The following is a 20,403-nucleotide window of genomic DNA, read 5'->3' as shown; positions in this document are numbered from 1 at the left end:
GTAGCTGGGCTTCATGATCACGAGGTCTGTACAAGGTCTCCGCTGTTTAAGAAGCGTTAAAGTCATTCATCATCGCCCACTCTCACTCGAAAAAGTATTTTCATAAACATTGTGTGAAACGAAGAGTGAAATTTTTCTCCTCTTTATCAATAACGATTTTCTATTCGGCTTCCACATCGAAGATCTAAGATGCTTCTGTTATCTCTGCAATGAAACTCTGTCTCAGCTTCAGAGACAACAAAATCGAGGAGTGGGAAATCCTGAGTGTGCAACTTTACACCAAAGCACACAGGACAAGTTGATAACTGCTCGGTATCACCTTTCATTATTGTCGACTTTTACATTCCGCACGTTTAACGACTTCAGAATCGTCGAGAGTCTTGAAATGAGAATCGAAACAAAACGAAGTATACATACAAGTGTAATACAAACGCCAGGGAGTGTCAACCGTGGAAAAATAAAATGACCCGTAACGTCACACTGGATACCACCCAGAACTGAGGGTGACACTTAACCGGAACCCTGCGAGGAGGGTTGGGCAACATAGATATTGCGGCGAGAACACCGGATGCGCTTCGTGTTAACGAAAGCTGGCTTGGTCAATTTCTGGGAAACTTCGAAGAGGACATCAGAGAACCGCGGACTTTCTTGCGGCTATAACGTGGTATAACCATCGGATGATTTACAGTCCGAGTTCATTGAGAGTACATACTTCGCGGCTGTGTGTCGGCGCAGATAAAAGAGTCTGAAGTTGGCTACCGCTGTCCCGGAATACACTGTGTGTTGCATGCACACCTGGGGTTCCTTCTGCTTCTTCACGTCGTATTTCAAGCGTGTAAATGTAACAGTAAAATACACGAACATCTGAATAGAGAGTGCTTTGTGCGATGGTCGCTTGGAATGGAATCGCATTTGTATACCTCGTAAGACTTTTCGAATACGATTACAAAGCGAAGGAGAATCGAACGTAGACAGAAGGGAAAATATTAACGGACGTATGTGGAATGGCGCGTCGAAAGGGACTTTCACCATAAGGGACCTTTAAGGTTGGTGGTGGTTCGCTGCATGGGAATTGAAAAGCAGGAACGATGGTAATTGCGCTTTAAATTTATACGCATACTTTTCTCCCTGGCAACATGTCAGGGCAAATGAAAAGAGAATATTTCTTTCATGTCCGCATGCCTCCACGTGATTCCGGTATGAATTAGGGAAACGTGCCAAGCGACGACAGGCCGCCACTCTCTAGCTCGCCGTTTCCTCTCTGAACGAAAATCGTGTTGAACCAGTCGTCGGGTGAAAAGCGACCTAGAATGAGTCTGCGAAAATTCAGTGCATCTGAATACCGCATGAAAATCCCGCCGTGGGATTTCCGACTAGACTTATCGGTGCTCGTAGCCTCTCTTGTAACAAAAGCTGCGAGCAAACTTGCTTCCTTATTTCTCCTTATAAATGACATATGCTTTGAAATTCTATACTCGGTGAAGCGACTTTGGATTAAAAGTTTGGGAATTTTTCTTAAATCTTTTATCAGAGTTCGCACTTGCACAGCGTCAACGAAAAGTGCAGATCGTACGGAGGAAGGAACGAATACTAGAAAAAAAAAATCGGTGCAGCATTAAAATTAGCGATTACATTATCCGGCGGAATTTCAACTCGGTCGCGGAGTTTTATCGTTGGTAAAAAAGTTCGCCCCGAGTCAATATTTACCATTGGCCTAGCCTAACCTGAACGTTAAGTACGACTATGAAAAACCGCAGTCTCCCACCAGCTACACGAATTAAACGCTCGTAAATCAGTGTTAAGTGTGCCGTTATTCTCCCAAGCGGTGATGGTTTGTTTCAGTTTCGGTAGCCCCTGTAGCCGGTGGAGACAGAGGACACCCGAAGCAGAGGAAGGGACACCGGCTCTCGGTCTATATGCCGTCGTAAGGCAAACACGCGGACATGACGGCGTCCAGCCGTTCTATTAATCTCGCAACGTCTTCTCCCTCAAATTAGATCCCCGGTTGAATCTAGGCGGCGACGTTGGACGTCTACTTTGCTCGAATTTCTTACGGCGGGGGAGGGGGGGGGGGGTTGCAAGGGCAGCGTACAAGAGGAAGACCTTCTCCGCGGCATTCGAAGTGTAATTACCTGCTTGAATCCGCGATACATGACGCGTATTTCCTGCCGGGTGAATTTCGTCTGACGAAGAAGCTCCTCCAGGGCGACCGGCCTCGTCGTTGGCTGCCTGGCTCGCGTGCTTTCAAATTCGAAAAGCGCCTCTTCCGGTCCAGGTGAGTCTGGCGGTGTGGCCATGTTCCCTTCGTCGACGTTACACCTCCGTCGATCCTCCTCAAGGCACCAACGATCCCCTCGACATGGTTTGAACTTGAGGAGAGCTTGCTTGCTTGGTCTCTCGATCAGTGATCGCTGCGGTTATTCTATTCTGTTGCAATTAGTAAAACCGAAGCGGTATATCAGCTCGGATCGTTAAAATTCTTTCAACTGCCGAAGTGTCGACTTGGTCAAGTCCATTCGGTATTTTGATTACCTTCGCGAAACTGACACGTGTGTCTGTAAGCAAGGCTTATCGTAAAGTCCCGAAGCACGCGGCTTGATGGTATTCTTCTTCAAAGTGCCCATTCATTACCTTAATAGTACCGCGATAAATTCGACCGATAGATAGTCGAGACTAGAACACCTAGACTCCGGTAGATTTGCCAGAGAGGTTTGCAAACAATAAGGTAGACACAAGGTAGCCTCGCAGACACGCGATGTTCATTCGTTTTCACTTCCGCGCCAGCGAACTGTCACCCAGCTGCCCAATCGCCTGGTGGATTGTACCTTCTTTCGGTTTATCGCCTCTCCTCGTTCTCTCGTTTTACGAATTCTTCTCCCCGTTTCTCCACCTTCGAGTCTCGAATTTGAATCTTCTTTTTACGCTGCACCCTCAACGCAGTCCTTGTATATTTGTCACAGCTCTGATTGCTTTGAAAATTTTTACTAATCTCGTTCCTTGCTGAACGTAATCCATAACTCGTAGCCACCGATTATGGGGATCAATTGAAGTCAAGGTAATCTCATCCGAACAATTGCAGAACTCTTGGACTAGCTTATTGAACCTTTGTAACAACCGCGAGATTTTTTATTAAAAATAATCAAGCCATACATTTTAAGTAACAATATTTGTGGGCGTGTCGTGGTTTAGTCCGAGCTTTGGTGACTGTAAAACTTTGAAAATACAGAGTTCGATTCAAGGTACAGTTCAAAACGGCACTACATTACTGAAAACTGTCACTCCATACCCTCCGGTCCGGATTTATCCTCAACAAGGATTTCGATTAGGCTCACAGGTGTTGAAAACGACGTTACAATTATTAAAAACTGGCCAAACAAAGAGACCTTGAATCGGACCAGGAACGTGAAAAATTGCATCAACGAGCCTCAGACGTTCTTGCGATCCTCTCACTGAAGGACTTCATCCCTCCGTCAGGGGTTGCACTATCGAAACACCACTGTCATACGTCATACGGAACGCAACGTGACTGCGAATGCTCGACGCGATGCACGAACTTCCGTCACAACGCCTTTTAAAAAAATCTTTAAACCGCGAGTCCCGGGTCGCCGACGACCTCGCCGTTCACCTGCTATCACTCGACACGAGTGACATCGGCAGTCAGTCCCTCGGCCATGTGAGTTCCGAGTACCGGGCCCGGTATCGAGTAGTAAGGTACGCGTCGGGCACGACACTGGCTGCCCGGGTTGCGCGTCGCGACGCTTTTCCCCACCACGACGTCTCCGGGGCACCTCGCGCGGACGCCTCGATCGCCTCGACGCCCTACCCAGCGCCGGAGCGTCGGAGCGCCGAGCCCCGTCTTCGTACCTAGCCGAATTATACCCTGTGTTCCCGTCGCCCTGACACCCGCGCTCTATCCGGTCCGCAGCCTCCAGTGAAGAGCAAACGCGGTCCAGATCGGATCCCGCGGAATGAGCAGTTTTCTTTAATACTTGGAAGCGTGGTTTCACGCGTTCGGCTTATCTATCGACGACTTTGCACGTTCGTTCATCCCTGCCTCGGAGGGGAAGAAGAGGATTCGAGTGGATACGTTTTGAATTTTTTATTCATCTGGTTGCTTTTTATACTCTCCTGTACTAATCACTCTTGAATTCTGGTGATAACATTGTTTCGAGGGTATCTAGATCACACCTAGGACTATGAAATGAAATTCATCGATGCAATCGTGAGGTTCGATTTATTGTTTTACCGATTAATCGATCCGTTTGCGCAGAGCCCTAGTTTTTATAACAGACGCATAGAAATGAAATTCTCTTTGGTTTCGAAAATGTACGTCGGTGATATAGACTGTAAAAACTCGACGGATTCGTCGCTGGAACATATGAATATTTGTCCAAATATATGTAATATATATTTATATACATCGGGTCCTCGGATATTTACCTTGAGATGAAAGAGAGTCGCGTGAGAGCCTTGAAATTATATTTAAAATGACACAGTAATCGTGTTTACGCAGCGGTGGCTACTTCGCTAGACTTTTGGTCACTGCACATTAATCTCTCGGATTTTATTAATTGGTTTTAATCATTTTTGATGATACAAGGATTAAGCTTTTTTCCGTAAAAATCTCTTTCTCTGCTTTTATTATACTTATACTGTATTCTACACTATTGTCATATAAAATAACGTCTGTTATAATTTCACCACCCGTATCTAAAACGAAGTATCGAAGTGAAATAATCGACTCCTGATCGCATGGTAATTTAGCGTGAAAATATCATCCGAAATTACTCGTATTTCGATAAACAAGAAGCTCGACAAAATAGAGGATTTCTCGGGGGAATTTCGTCTACTCGTAACTCATCCGGGCGTAAAATCGTCACCTTCTTCGTAGGTAGGTAGGTAGGTAGGTAGGTAGGTACGTCTGACCTTTTCAGGGGGTGCGAAAATTCGGAATTGTTGACGGACTCTGTTATTCACGGATGAATATCCAATCGCGGTTAAATCTCGCTCTACGGGATGTGAAAAAGTTAACTCTTGCACCGGTACCAATCCCTCAGGACCAAAGGAACACGAAGCAGCATATCGACGCGCCCTCGGTCCAAGCAGCCAAAACACCCCGAAACACAGAGTCGGGGTGGCGGATCTATCCTACGGGAGCAGGCGCGTCTCCCCCGATCTCGAATCCCGCCGAGGTCTCCTGATAGTTCGTTTATCCTGAGTTATTTGTCCCGAAACCAAATTCGCTTTCGCGAGTATAACTCTTTGCAGAGAGCGTTCGCTTTCAGTCGTCGTAAGGCTGGTAGCGCGAAAGTTGATGTATAGGTATATGTATATGCGATAAAAATAACTTGTGCGATTTCACCGCTCGACGCTCGCCAATGATCAATACATTACATTATATTAATAATATCCAACGAGATTCCGTGTCTCTCGATCTCAGTTTCTTAAGGGACGCCATCATTCTAACAGCCGAGAAAAAGGCCTAACTTTTACCATTTTTTTTAGGAGTATGGAGAAAGGAATAGGATTTCTTTACAGAGGGTTTATCCAATACATATTGAAGTATGAGTGAACAAAATTTTATTATCGTTTTAATGTGAAATGGCGGCGATAGAGCCAATCTTTGGAATAGCATTTTTTTAATACTCCTTCACGAGAAGACGAATTTCTCGTGAAGTATAAGACTTGGAACAAAAAATTTAAAAAAATTGTAATCTATATACTATTGCCTATGGAAGCACGTAGAGGTTTTTTTCTTTTGATCAAATTTTTTAGCAATGGTGTACAATTGAAAAAATGAATCGATTTTTGGCATAAAAATAAACAGTTAATTGTTGATAAAAAAAAGTTTGCATTGAGTAACAAAAAACGGCTACGCACTTCGATAGAGAATGTAATTGTGAAGCTACTTTCAAAATTTCAAATCGATCCATGCAACGGTGTTCAAGTAATCTATCCCCCCAGTTTGAAGAAAGTGGTTTCTAGAAAAATGCGTTCACTGTTGCAAGATCGAGAATTGAACCTTGGAAAAAAACTCTTATCACCATAGGACAAAATAGATACTGTTTTTATGACCCTAAAATATTGTTTAATCCAACAAAAAATCGAATTTCCCAAAATCCTAGAGTAGCGCTACCTCTTAATCGACGAAAATCTTCAACTTCAGAGAGCCATTCACGCAGCTTGCTGTTTCGACCAGCCTCGTCAGCAGGGTCAACAATACGGGAGCATTGCGAAGGGGGAAAAAGCTCTTGTTCGCCAAGCACCGCTGCCTAAGGGACGCCGTCGTGTTTCGAACCTTGTCCCTTATATCCGGTCTCCGTCGTGGATGAATATCTCTTATGAAATTGAAAACCCCTTAGGCCAGGTTCTTTTGTATAAGGAGAAAATGGTGTCTTGGATTTGGAAAAGGAAGGAAAAGAATAAAAAACACTAAAAAGAAGTTAAACTTGATCGAATAAGCGCGACGAGCGATTACTCTGTCGTCTGCAACCTGCCAGAGTGGGACGTGAAAATTGGAAAATCCACATCGATATTAAAATTCATAAATTCAAGGTGCGAGTTGCGCGGGCTTTTCAGCGAGAAATTAATTTAATTCGATAAAAAATCGTTATTGACGCCGGGTATTACAAGCCTATATGCGTAACGGTGATTAATCACCGCGTCGAAAGCATCCGGGTTATATCATAGTGTCGGATGCCTGGTATACAGACTCCGTAGTTTTTGGGAGAAGCTGTGTATAAACTGCAAAACTCAAGTCACAGTTACAGGGCGTAAAAAATTCATTAGAAAGCTTTACCCTGGAACGAATGGTGGATTGCTAATTGTAGTAATCCAAACGTTGTTACGCTCAATTAGTGCTAACACGTTTAGTTTTCTGCTCACCGGTTTCACCCCCAGCTCTAATCCTCCGTAAAAGATTTGCGGTTTTTGTCGGGGTTGGTTAGTGGAGGATTAATTATTTCCAATTTATCTTTCAACATTCAAATGCGTCTATCAAAAACCGGTCAGTGTAACCAATCAGTTCCGATTCCTTCCCCTGACACTCTTCGTTTACATTTCCAACGCACATTTCACGGCACTTCCCGATCTACGTGAGTTGTGAATGGGATTTGTTCACGACACGTGTAAACTCCGAGGCCAGCCGAGATATTTCGAACCATTTCAAAGATTGCGAGGGCCTGTCGACCGTTTTTCACTAGAGTCAGCTACAGGCCGAACGAGGGGAGATAGGGCGATAGGAGAAAGCAATTTAATGAGACATTGCGATGGCTGGAGGAAAAACGACGCATGCATATATTCAGGAATACAGAGGATTTCGATTCCGGGGTGGATTATTGTTGTAGAATTTTCACTGGATGATAAAGCAACCTCACCATAGTCTGAATATATCAAGATCAAACGATCGAAATATGATCTGCTGCAACGAAACTTGAAGTCAAGAGACGAATGAAGTATGATATACACCCTAACGTGGACGCTGCAGTAATCGCAGTTGTAACTTCTTCAAGTCGAAATGTTCTACTTACGTGGTTTCCTATATCCTTGTATACTGCAGGCATTTCTAATTTCATACTACGTTACAAGTTCGTGGAAACATTCATCGCGGCTCACTGCGGTTGGGTAGTTAAACTGCACTACATAATTCATGCGATGCTTATCGATCATCGTGTCAGTCGAATATTCTGTGAATTATACATATATCCCAGTAGTCTACTTGGCTATAGGATAGAGATATTCTATACCTTTCATTACACAGGTATTTTATATAAGTGGACTACTCAATTTTTTCTTCCTCTCTCTATTCGTCAACAGGTTCGTATAATCCGTTCAATATTATAGCTTCAGAGGATTGACAACCACTCAGGCTGCACGATTATTTGGTCGATTAATTGACGATTCCGATCGTATAATTATAATAATCCAGCATCCGACCACTGTCTGTGATATTCATCCACCTGCCTGTTCATTATCATCTTGTAAGAGGATCCTACAAATTGAGTTAGATCCGCTCATGTGGCGTGAAATCCAGTTAACATAACAAACCAATGTAAGACCGCATATCTAGGGGTTCGGGTAACACTAACAAGATAGGTTTTACTTTACACGTCATGATGTGATGTGTAATACGAACAACATACTTAAGTATGTACAAGTACTCAACTGAGAGTAATGATGATGTTCAAGTTAGTCGAATAGGATGTTCATTTTTATTTATACGTGCTAATGTTTCAAGATATTATACCTGTAACTTAATTAGACACTTGACAATAGTTTGTGATACAAATATTCATTAATAAGTAATTGATTATCAATTGAAAACCAACCACCGTACCCGATACCGCAGGTACTGACATTCGTGACTCATCTTGCAATGATTATTGATGAGGAGAAACATCAATATTACCCGCAGCTCACTTTTTGTACAGGTATACTGTGTAGTCATAATCCACACGTTAACTCCAATCCAGCGTAATACGCAAGAGGCTGGGAGAAAGGTGGACTAAATCGATCCATATCCCATTTTATTCTTCCAGAGATTGATTAAAAAATTTGCTATTCTTTGCATTTGTCTCGTTTGTACGTATCCCATGAATTTATGTTGAATTTTATCGGGAAGCACCGAAGCTGAAGGTTTATTTTTGACATTTTAGACACGTTAAAAAAGTATTATAACAATGAAGTGCTGACAAAATAAATAAAAATTCATCATTCAAGTATAGGAGATCACAGATCAGCCGACAAACTTTTCTCATCTACTGTTTAATTTTTTTTTTTCATATTTTCTTTCATGCGTGAGTTTACTCTACAAGAATATCATTACCTCCACTCATAAATTAGAATATCTATAAATTGAAAAGCGTTTTTATTTTATTTTTTTTTTTTACAATATGTAAGTGAAGATTTTCCTGTTTTTTACGTTACTATTATACATCGTATAAATATATTCTTTTGTCAAAGAACCAACAAATTACGGTACGGAACGATTTTGAACCAACGTTAAAACTAAGAACACGAATAATAATTGGGGCTCTAAAAATTTTTTGAAACCATGATTTCGATCAAGTAGCGGTCTTTGATACCAAGTATTTTTTTGGAACTGATTTCCAAGGTATATAAATATACATTTTTGTTTCGCTATAGTAATCGTGCCCTGTATTATCTACTGTCGGTAACCAAGGCACGCTTACCATCCAGTCACGCAGGAAATTAGTTCCACAAACTTGTCTTGTGCAGAGGGCGAACTCAGGGACGCAAACGAAAGTTTCATTCTGATCCATTTGTCTTCTGCTAGCTGTCAGAAGTAGTAGGACGCATGCCGACGAAGAGCAATGGGTAAAATGGATTCGTTGTTGAAGAGCAAATTTCGAGGCTCCTTGCTCGGCGTGTTGACGGGTGATTGCCTCGGTTCTGCTTACGAAGGGGACGAATTATTTAGCGCTGGTATGAAGCTGGTCATTCAAAAGTCGTTCGACAAGCTGCAAGGGCCGTATTTTAAAGGTTAGAAAAACAACCTAACCTAATGTGACAAGAATTTGTTGACAACTTCCTTTCTCCGAATTAAATGAATGCATGTTTGATTCAACAATGAGACTTTTTGAAAATCTTTGCTAATTCACCTTTCGCGTTATTCAACATTTTGCAGCGCCTGTCATTCAATTCACTGATGATTCTGCGATGACTCAAGCCGTTGCCGAATCTCTGATTGAGCACACAGGATTCGACCAAACAGACATGGCTAAGAAGTTTGTTAAGTCTTACTACCTGGAACCCAACCGAGGATATGGAGCCGGTGTAACGACAGTGAGTATTAATTTTAATCGTGAATATTATAATGGTTTGTATAATAGATCCTGACCCAGGACCTCCAGAGGTAAACCCAAATGCTTTACAGTTGGTGGTAAGCAGGATATATGATTGATACAAAATATTTGACACTTATAATGGAAAATAAGAGTTTCATGGTCCTAAATCATTTTGTAATGTACTAACACAATCTGTGAATTATTAAGCGCAAATATCCTACACAGTGAGGAGAATGAGACTTCAAATTCATATCGCATCGATTTTAACACTTTGCGATGTTTCCATCGAGATCCTGTCTCAAAATTGAATTCATTCTTGGATAAATAACAACATGTGAGGAATTTCACTATACTTTCAATATATCCAAGTGCACTTGGATCACTTAAGTTTCCTACTACACAAGTATCCGCGTGTGTATGCGTGTAGCACCAATTTTTTTTTTTTCTTTTCCGTTTGCGTATAGGTATTTCATAAGCTTCGAAACAACAAGTTCGTTGATGTACTAGGGCCTGCGAGGGAGCAGTTCAACGGCGAAGGTTCTCTGGGTAACGGTGGGGCGATGAGAGTCGCTCCAATCGCACTTTTCTACTACAAGAATCCTGAGCTAATGGTTGATACAGCCAGGAAACAGTCCCACATCACTCATACGCACAAAACTGGAGTCGACGGAGCAATACTTCAGGTTGATAAAACATGTCTACATAATTAGAATGACTGCTAAAAGTTAAACCGAGAATATCATTTTGACTGTAAGAACAGGAAGTTTTTTAATCGTGATTACGTGACTACTGGATTTCATAAAATATTTTCAGGCAATCGCTATTCAACAAACCCTCTTATTAGATCCTAAAGAAGAATTGGATTCCTGCAAGTTTACTGACAACTTGATTAATGAAATGGACAAAATTGAAATTGATGAAGAAGGGTGAGTGACTGATGATTTAGCAGAAAACTTTCTACTCATTACTAACCAATTATGTATTCTACTGCGCTGTGTAATTCTTAGAACTTGCGTGGTTAAAACTCGAAAAATATTTTTATAACTATAAACACAGTTTCATACGTTCTGCAAAACTATGGCACTTGTAATTAGAATTTCTAAAATATACTCTTGCAGATTAGGTTTGGTTGACCCATCTCCTTACAAAACTCAATTGAAGTTACTGAGGGACCTACTCTGCGAAGGGGGGGATGGGCCCCACGATCAAAAAGTAGTTCATCAGCTGGGAAATGATGTATCGGCTCTTCATTCTGTGCCTACAGCAATTTATTGCTTTCTTAGAGCTCAGAAACCCATACCAGCCATACAGACGGAAAATCCACTGAGAAGAACAATTCAATATGCTGTGAGTGGAACAGAATGGAGAATCCCTCTGTGCAATATTACAACCCCGTTTTTTCTAATATCCAATAGGTGTTCATGTATCGCACGTTCAGTTACATTCTAAGTTTATTGATTAACTGCGGTTTTGGAATGTTATTGAGAAACGGGGACTTTGCCACTATACTCTTCGAAAGCCAAAATTTCCTGACGCAAGCAATTGGTGCTGATTAATACGTTCTAAGCCATTGGTAATTGAACTCTACATATTGCACCTCAAGATCATAGAAAACATGTCAATAAGTCTATTTATTAATCGTTACACACTGAAAGAATATGAAAAGAGATTCATTCTGTGGTATCATTTATTTCAGAAATTAAAATGATACACCGTATATAATAATATGAGCAAAATCAAATAACAATGAAGAAGACAGTAGATGAAAATTCAGTTAAAAAGACAAAGTGTCTTGACATTTTAATTTTGGGTTAAGAAAAAAAAAGAACAAAAAAATTACCGTCATGCATCGAATTTTCAGTGTATTTTAACAATCTGAATTCATTTTAACCCGTTTTCTAAGCATTCTAAGTTCTCAACATGAAATGAGTCGGTGCGATGACGTTCGTTCCGTGCTGAAACCGAAATTTTGCAAAGAAGCGCTATGGTCGGAAAACGACATCTGCAAACTCGTCTGTTTGTACAAAAATTCACCATGTCTATGGAGAAAAGATATACCTGCCTATGCAGACAACATTGCTCGACATCACGCGTATCGAAGTATACACCAAAGTTTGAATATGCCCAATGTTACATTCACTGATGTTATGATGAAGATTCGAGAAACTCGGCGTTTATATCTCAGCGAGCTGATAAAATCTGTTACCGGACAAGTTTCCGGATTTATGTACAAGCCGGGACAGACTTGGTTCACCGTCATGCACGAGTTTCTTCATCGATACTTGGACTATGATGAATCTGCTGAGTTACATGTTAGTACACGCATTGGCTGTAGGTATGGTCCATCTGGCTTTAGAATAGGTGAAATTTTCGGTGCAAAAATACCATAATGAAATTAAGAAGAGAAAAGTAAATATTGTTTTGAGCAAATAGTTACAGATAACGATGACTCATGTTGTTGCAGGATGTTATTTGTAGCATGGGCTGGAACATTGGTCCTAATGATTACGAGCGCATACTTAAAGGTCTTAATTTGGACAATTTGCGTCCACCATCCGCAGGAGACCCAAGAAGTGAAGAGCATTGCTTAAACAGCAAGATTGTGCGGGCAGACAAAAGTCTTTACTCCCCGGCGGAAGATCAATGCCTGCATACAGATTGGTTTCCACAATCCAAAGAACAAACTTCTGGTCCATCGTGTTCCCCTATCTCAATATCACGACATCGAAGTGCCGCCGTTTCTCTGGCAGAGAAAAGTACTGGCGGGTCTTCGGTAGTAGAACATCGCTCGCCTCCGCCTCCGATGTTGAGGATTCATTCCGCGCGAAACAAGGATTCCCAGTTGTCCGATTATTGTTCGGAAAATAATGCTTCAAACCTGTCAAAGCCAGGTGTTCAGTTCAGCTTGTCCAGCGATTCTTTACTTGCTGAAAAATCCTCTTCAACGATTGTTTGTGAGACGAGAGCGGATTATACTTGCAATCCTGAAAAAAAGCTTACCTCGTGTGGAGTGCAGTGGAATAGTTTGGAAAGTAAGATGATCTTAGAGGGTAGATAATATATACACGATTATACACGTCATGCAATAGACTGCAACAACATTATTATTGCAAAAAGCAAGGCTCTTTATTATCGGACGATGCAGAGTGCAAGGTCAGAGAAAAAACAAAAAATGTGGCAATTTCGGCACGGTACGACGAACACGACGTGTTTGCTAACACCATCGCATCTCAGCTCAGAGAAATGGACGTGGAAACAGCTCTACAAGCTCAAAACCATATCAAAAAAGTAATCACCGATTATCGACTGCATAAACCTGAAACAGTATGTCAATATTTACTAATCGAGTATTGTTATTGTTACGATAGTTATTATTTTTTTGTTATTTTGAGAACTTGGAATGCATCATTGTTCATATTTGGTATCACTCTAGCAATCGATCAGATTATTGCGGCCAGAAATTAGCGGTAGAGGCAAATTTCGGAAAGTCGCGTCGCCTCGAGATGGCAAATCTTGTCACGTACAGCAACAGCGGACGAAACCTCGAAATCCAGTAATCGCTGGTACAGGTCAACAAGCTCAATTGCAATGTTCCAGTCGTGAGATCGAGGCCACAGCGGCACCTCAAAGTCAATTTTGCCAGAATAACGCTATGTCCACAGACTCTCAGCGATCTAAGTCAAAACCTAAAAAATCTTCTCTAGTTATCGAACCGATAATTACGCACTACAAACGTCCAGCGTCTACTTCGACTCCAGTTAAACATACGAAAACCGACAAAGGCGTAAGATTTACGACTTATTTTTCAACTTCCTGCGCAATTCACATGGTTTACACAATCATATTTTATCTTCCCCAAAACTGCAGTCTAGTCGTAAAGCTTCACCGTTTTTTGAAGAAATTGGCAAGCTTGCGATGTCGAAGAAGAAGTTACCCAAATCTATGCGATGAAACACTGAAATCACGATGCTTGATGTACACAATTAATAAATAGCGAATCTTATGCAGCTTTATCCAATAGATCAGCGGCCGATAATAAACCAGCTTAAGAAATGTAATTTAGAATTCGGCTCACTGAAACTTACGGCTTTTGACCAATTCCTGCTTTCACAATTCGACCTTGTGATTTGAATGTGTTCATATGTCTCGAAGATTTATTCTTTTGCTGTATTTTTTTCCCAACAAAACTGAATTCGGTCTTTTATTTGCAGATTAGTCTAGGCGGCGATACGGATACGATCGGCAGCATGGCTGGCGCTATTGCGGGCGCCTTTTACGGGGAGGAGATGATTCGTCCAGAGATTTTAAAACACTGCGAGGCTTCTAACAAGTTCAGGGATCTCGCTGATCATCTCTTCCACCTGGCCACCGCTTAAGAAATGAATAATATTAAATTCCACGGTACTCAATCAACACGCCCGTTTGATATTATAATTTACTTTATACGGGTTTTTGACTTCAAACCAACAAATCAATGGCGCGATCGTTGAATCTCTTCTGACTTCGTTTTGATACGATTGTAAAAATATCGTTCTTATGCATTATTCTCCACGTTAGAAACCGTATTTTAGGACTTGTATATATAGCGTGCATTTAAATCATTCTACGCGATTAAAAAGTCACTTCATAATCAGTTGTGTCTTTTCTACGGACTGATGATTATAATTGTTTTACGACAACTGACGAGTAAGGTAATATTTCACAGTTTATTCAATACATTTTCACAGCTTGAACAATCACATGATATCATAAAAAGAACTTAATCTGCTGAATTCGCGTTGAATCTCCATTTAATCATTCGTCGATAACAATTCTTTTCATTGTACATTATTATTGTTGAATAAAAGTGATTCCACACTCGCTCGTCTTCGTTAAAAAATAAATTTCTATCACGTCAAACACTCACAGGTTTGAATGAATCGTATAGTATTCCTATTTTTATCACATTCTTCAGTAAATCTTTCCCAGTTCTTCTATGTGAACATGTGATTAAAATTGTGAATAACAGTGTGATGAATTGTTTAAGCTTTTATACAAAGAAACTTCGCGTAATTTTTTATATTAATCAAATAAAATGAAACATGAAATCAATATTGATCGGAAGTTCTCGTGATCTTCATACAGATGCGTGACCGACTTGCTTGTGAGTTTGGCTCAAGTTTGACCATAAAAATCGACAAGAAATGGGGGAAAAAGGCAAACTGTGTGCTTTATTTAAGTGCCAAAGTTCGCGTACATGTTGTGCAAGGACCACATATTACTTATTCAAATGTTTTGCCCGCACATGCAGGAAGAATGTAGATTTCTATAATGAACTGATATATTTCTTGAGCGATTTCTTGCTGTTCAGGTCAAACCCGAAATGTATTTTAGAGGACATTCATAAACTACGTAACCAGTTTCGAAATTTTTTTGCCTTTTCGGCGAAAATTTTATTTTCAAATTCAATTTGCTGTGGAGAAAATAGAATATTTACTTATCATGGAGTTTTTCATTCGTTTGGATTGTTTCTGAAAATTGAATTTATGAATAAACTGGAGAGCGTCTTTATACACGAGAGGACACATCGCGCATCCGTAATCAATATGTCCTACGACTCTATGTAGTCGCCTTAAATAATAGAGTGAAACCTCAGCCATCGATCTAAAGATAGTCCCTAGTCTTTCCTGCAAAAAACCTATCTTTCCTTTCTTCTTTTCTTTCCGATATTATACCACTACAGGGTAAAACTCTTCGCCGCAGTTACTCTGTGTACTTTTATTTGCAGGAAGAATAATAGACCCGATCGTACCTTAGCTATGCCCGTTCAATATGAATATCACGCAAAACTGTGGAGCAACATAAAATCCTGCGTTATTGTTATATTTTACAGTAAGAATTAGGAACTATATTTACAACAAAAATTAAAATTCATTACTTTCGACGAAATTTTGTCAGCAATAATAATTTTTCTTCTCAAAGGTTACCCAAAACTTATGACACGTCATTGATTAACTTTTACCTATGTGCAATTATTCAATTCAATTATACATCAGCCTAGCTCCCAGAATTTTCACCGCAGTTGCAATTTGCAGGATTTCATGCTACGGAAATACGGTAAATAGTTGACCGGATGTTGCTAATATTTTTTATTAGAAACGCCTTGTTTCCCAAATTGCGCTATACCTACAAGTGTACTTGAATTTTCGAAAGATTACAATTGCATACGGTATGTGCATATTTCGGATAAATTATGCTCAGGCAGGCAGAGTTACGAGTGAATTGAGCATGATAGGTAGTTACTGGAAAACTAATTATCTTTTGAAATTTGGCTAAGCCCTACAGTCAAACAACTAACAATAAACGAAGAAACGGTCATTAGTTGATTCTGGAAAAAAGTGCAATGGCAATAATCCACGATTTGCAATAAGCCGGGATCGCAAATTGCTTCTCGCCATTTTGAAGCTGTACCGTAGGTTCCACGTTTGACTTTTATTTGCGCGATGAACTCCCACCTTCGAGAGATTCGCGCATATGTTTGCGCCTGTCTGAGCCAATAGCACCACTGGCCAATCAGATGATGACATTATGAATTCTCCCCACCCTGGCAAGAGGACTGCCTCCGTACTTGTTTATGCAGTAGCGAGCAATTAATTGTAATCTGCATAAGTCTGAAATGCAAAAAAAGTCCGCGCGTTGTTACTGCAGTCGAGGAATTTTATTCGCTACCATGAATTATTCTCAAACTTATTTACAGTCTTCAGATAATTTCGCTTGGGTAGTAGGATCTTGAAAATGGGATGATTTTGATTATCTGTACGTACATTGATGTACGTACATGGAACCTTACTTTAGAAACCGTATCCATGCCATGAACCAAAGCATTCTATGCTGGGGAAAATATTTCGAAAACTCAATTCTTCAAAGAACTCTCAACTTTTGGGAATACACTTTACATAAAAATGCAAAGACAAATCAGTGACTTACTGCAGGGGAAATTGTAGAAATTGTGTCTCAACTTATGAATTTTATAAAAAATTCTGGAACTCAAGATTTCTTCAGAAATGTAAACGATCTGAATTATCTTCGAATGTTTACTCTAATTTGATTCGAGGGTTGTCATTTTTCAAAGAATTGTTTTCCGAGCAATTCTTCTCGTAGGGCTAAACTACGATAAAGATAATCTGCAAACCATTCCGATATGGAATACATTTCGGTCAGTTAGGTGTATCATGTATATATATATACATGTTATAACTATAATTATTACACTATTTATTCTTGCAGAGTTGGGAATTTTACGCGGGTTAAAAGACAGAGGAAATCACTAGAAGTGTCGACTGAAATTCGCAATTCTGCAAATGTGACGGTCCGATTTAACTGCACGGAGGGGATAATGCATCTTGCAAGTATGCCTACCGAAGGAAACACGAAAGTTCTTCGAGGTTTCGTGCATAAACAGATTGCAGAATTCAGTCCAGCCCTGCACGTCTCAGAAGTAACTTACAGTCTCTCGTGAAGTCTGTCACGATCGTATAAAAATTTCGCTTATAGGTTGTAGGTATTTCCTTAGTATTCCTGTAATTATTTTACAGCAGTTCTTCGTAGCTCCAACGTATCTTTATTGTAAAAGTCTCGAGATGCCGGCTGTCCATAAAACGCGGCAACCTTTTTGGGATTATTTTTGGGCAGCAAAATTGATTCTTCAAACCGCTGGCATTCTTCCAATTGGCGAATCCTCGTCTTTGTGGAAATCAATTCTCACCGAAGTTCTTGCAGCCTCCCCACTGATGTATGGCTCATATGTACTGATACAACCACTGCATTGTATACTCTTTAGGGTGAGCAAAAAATCGGTAATCCACTTCTACTTTTCTCTCTCTCGAAAAAAAAAACAATCTTACGTTGGAGAAAAATTGACAACAAAATAATGGACCAAGAAATGTTGAAAATGAATATCGTTTCAGAAATAATAAAATCAACTATGAATCGTCAGTAACCCAGATCTTATTATTAAAACATATTATGAAACATAATAGAGTCTTGAAAAATGTAAAAAGACCGGTATTTCCACTAACAATGAATCTGTTTGCAAAAAGAAGGAGAACTCGAAGAATTATAAATCTGATCCATGAGAAACCCTTTACCCTGACGCAGAGTGACAACATGGACGAATTACTCGAAGCCGTGATAGTTGTGATCACCGTTTCAGGCGGACAATTAAGATCAATTCTCATCTCTATTCATCGCCGTAAGATCGTCCGACTGTTTACCATCGCCAGAAAATTATGGGACGAGACTCATGCCGAAGACCGCGAATTAATTTTAACCTGGGCTAAACGGGCGAGATTTTTCTGCACCATCTACTTCTGGGCTACGCAAGTTTCATCGACCCTGTTCGTCCTGACTTCGGTAGTGAAGCAGCTCTCGTTACCCCCGAATTCAACGATCAGCCACTACCCCTTCGGAATTGAAGAAAGTATCACTCCAAGCCCGCAGTACGAGATTAAATACACACTTCAGATCATCAGCGGATACCTTGGAATGATGTTCGTAGCAGCTTCAGACATGGCTGTGACTCTTTTGGTTCTAAATCTCTGCGGTCAACTCGCGCTCATCCAGAGCTGGCTTTTGGATATCTCGAAGAAGGAATTAATTGCAGCGAGACAAAGAACCGACGGTAGTTTCGAGGTGGCGTTGAGAAAATGCATTCGCCGTCATCAGGTCGTAATGAAGTAAGTATATTCTTTAGTTTTTTCATTTCATTAAAAATACCAATAAACCATTATCTCAACTAGTATTTTCAGAATCGTATTGACGTATCTGTTCTTGAAGTTCCCCGTTTACACGACTGTGTAGAAAAACTTTGAAGGATGTCTCGCGATATTAAAAACAGTATAATCGTAATGGCTAAGAGTAGAACAAATATAATCTTGACGATCCATTGTTTTCTTCTTCCTGACACAAGGGGCTCACAAAAAGTTTGAATGTCCGCAGTTTCTGCGCCGAATTAGAAGAAATAGTTAATTGCATTAACCTGGTGCAAATCCTCGGCGGAATGTATACAATGGCAATTTCAGGAGCAAGATTGGCAAAGGTAAATCTGATTTGATATTTGAATAATCCGAGCTTCTTTAAGGGCACATAATCGTTGCAGAATCTGAGATCGTACCGATTCTCAGGACCACTTATAGTTTCAATCAGTGGACTGTTCTTCTCCTGTTGGCCAGCGGACAATCTCTCTTTCGAAGTAAGTGCTCATAAGTTTAGTCCATTATTGGTAGAAGATTTTTTCTTCAATAATCTCCGCCGTCGTCTTAAGACCGCCAAGGTAGCACATGCAGTTTACGCAGTTCCATGGCACAGTTGTTCACCTGCGGAGAAAACTCTTGTCGCGATAATGCTGACGCGATCTCAACGTTCCGCTAAACTCACCGCTGGAAAATTCGTCGCATTGTCATTGGAGACTTTTTCCTCTGTAAGTAACATCGCGTCGCTTTGTCGACTGTTCAACGCCCGTTGGGTTTGAATTTTTATCGATCCGTCTTACAGTGCCATTGAAATTAATTTCAGATTCTATCCAGCGGTGTCTCCTGCTGCATGATTTTGCTTAGGTTCTAAACCTGGTAGGTACGCTATGCTGCAACGAAACGTCACATCGTGGATGTCGATTCTGTTTCGCAACGAGAAACTCGCGTGTATAATCATAAGTAAAATGACGAGCATTTGTAATGTAGCACGTTACGTTGTCAGTAAGTAATATTTCGAACGAGTGATCGGAAACACTTAGAAATTTCTGGGAGCGCTTAAATGCTGTCTGATTCGCAAAACTTGATAAACATCAAGTTATAAATTATAGAAGCTTAGCTCATGAGATTTGTTTAAATAATTTTTTTAAACTAGACAATCTCTCTGGGTTATTTTTATTTTTTTATTTTACTTTAATACATCGAAATCTAACTTCTAACTCGAAGTTTGTGGTTCTATGCTGGGTATATATGCTTATTTTGGATATCGCATTAATTTTACATAGCAACATTATTGCTACAGGAAAATCGGACTCACCAAATGTCTACAAGTATGAGATAATATTGCATCTTGTTCATTCAATATATTCAACTGTCTAATAAAAGCCTTAGACGAGAATAAAATTTAACTGCATGGCTATATCATGCATAGGTTTTTCCCATAAATTTTCTTTCTGGTTTACTGTATAACGGATCATCGCGCAACGGTGACCGGGGGTCGTAGTGTGAGTATTTACATCAGTAGTGAAGGCGTAATAACCGATCTAATTGTAAGATAAAGATGCATAAAAATTATAATGAGGACATATTTAACATATTTTAACCTTGTAATGATTATCAAGAATTAAAGAAAGAAAACGAGAAATTTCTTGTAAGGTAGAAATGTAGTCGGTTTGTTCACATATAATGTAAGTGGATTAGAAATTCGACGTGTAACTCATAGTAACTGAGAAAAAAGTTTTAAAAAATTAATAAAATTCTCTGAAACTTCAATCACAGCAATGATTACACCGTGAGAAATGGACTGTGTACCAAGCGATACGTCTAGCTGCATAGAATACCTTATCCTGCATTTGTTTACGTGATAAACC

At 40.2% G+C, this 20,403-nt stretch overlaps 4 protein-coding genes across 4 annotated transcripts in view; 3 read left to right on the top strand and 1 right to left on the bottom strand.

Moving 5' to 3' along the window:
• LOC124413137 (Kv channel-interacting protein 4) overlaps positions 1-2,379 on the bottom strand; it is a 43,058-nt gene extending 40,679 nt beyond the window's left edge. Inside the window, exon 1 of the mRNA XM_046893513.1 lies at positions 2,133-2,379. Within this exon, the coding sequence (XP_046749469.1) occupies positions 2,133-2,297 (165 nt within the window). The 5' untranslated portion in view covers positions 2,298-2,379. The remainder of the gene's footprint in view (positions 1-2,132) is intronic.
• Positions 2,380-9,294: 6,915 nt separating this feature from the next.
• Positions 9,295-14,279, top strand: LOC124413156 (ADP-ribose glycohydrolase ARH3-like). Its single transcript, XM_046893543.1, has 6 exons — positions 9,295-9,501; positions 9,647-9,804; positions 10,271-10,489; positions 10,620-10,732; positions 10,925-11,153; positions 14,018-14,279. The coding sequence occupies exons 1-6, from the start codon at positions 9,333-9,335 to the stop codon at positions 14,180-14,182; spliced, it is 1,053 nt and encodes a 350-aa protein (XP_046749499.1). The 5' UTR covers positions 9,295-9,332; the 3' UTR covers positions 14,183-14,279.
• On the top strand, positions 11,329-13,106 carry LOC124413157. The gene is made up of 2 exons (XM_046893544.1): positions 11,329-12,118; positions 12,271-13,106. Exons 1-2 carry the CDS (start codon positions 11,732-11,734, stop codon positions 12,862-12,864), a joined length of 981 nt encoding a protein of 326 aa, XP_046749500.1. The 5' UTR covers positions 11,329-11,731; the 3' UTR covers positions 12,865-13,106.
• A 3,144-nt stretch (positions 14,280-17,423) lies between the features above and the next one.
• Positions 17,424-19,531, top strand: LOC124413152 (odorant receptor 43a-like). Its single transcript, XM_046893538.1, has 6 exons — positions 17,424-17,626; positions 17,943-18,520; positions 18,783-18,882; positions 18,943-19,035; positions 19,108-19,263; positions 19,359-19,531. The coding sequence occupies exons 1-6, from the start codon at positions 17,426-17,428 to the stop codon at positions 19,404-19,406; spliced, it is 1,176 nt and encodes a 391-aa protein (XP_046749494.1). The 5' UTR covers positions 17,424-17,425; the 3' UTR covers positions 19,407-19,531.
• The last annotated feature ends 872 nt before the right edge of the window (positions 19,532-20,403 follow it).

This window comes from Diprion similis, chromosome 12 (assembly GCF_021155765.1).
Source record: "Diprion similis isolate iyDipSimi1 chromosome 12, iyDipSimi1.1, whole genome shotgun sequence".
Classification (NCBI taxonomy): Eukaryota; Metazoa; Arthropoda; class Insecta; order Hymenoptera; family Diprionidae; genus Diprion; species Diprion similis.
The sequence above is the reverse complement of the archived record's forward strand: the minus strand, read 5'-3'. Positions and strand labels throughout refer to the sequence as shown.

Excerpts from the sequence above, each read along its gene's own strand:
- LOC124413152 (XM_046893538.1), top strand. The coding sequence starts at position 17,426 with ATGCCGGCTGTCCATAAAACGCGGCAACCTTTTTGGGATTATTTTTGG. Across the intron at positions 17,627-17,942 it reads TGCATTGTATACTCTTTAGG|AGTGACAACATGGACGAATT; the intron begins GTGAGCAAAAAA and ends ACCCTGACGCAG. Across the intron at positions 19,264-19,358 it reads CATTGGAGACTTTTTCCTCT|ATTCTATCCAGCGGTGTCTC; the intron begins GTAAGTAACATC and ends AATTAATTTCAG.
- LOC124413157 (XM_046893544.1), top strand. The coding sequence starts at position 11,732 with ATGAGTCGGTGCGATGACGTTCGTTCCGTGCTGAAACCGAAATTTTGC. Across the intron at positions 12,119-12,270 it reads ATGAATCTGCTGAGTTACAT|GATGTTATTTGTAGCATGGG; the intron begins GTTAGTACACGC and ends ATGTTGTTGCAG.
- LOC124413156 (XM_046893543.1), top strand. The coding sequence starts at position 9,333 with ATGGGTAAAATGGATTCGTTGTTGAAGAGCAAATTTCGAGGCTCCTTG. Across the intron at positions 9,502-9,646 it reads GCAAGGGCCGTATTTTAAAG|CGCCTGTCATTCAATTCACT; the intron begins GTTAGAAAAACA and ends AACATTTTGCAG. Across the intron at positions 10,733-10,924 it reads ATTGAAATTGATGAAGAAGG|ATTAGGTTTGGTTGACCCAT; the intron begins GTGAGTGACTGA and ends ATACTCTTGCAG.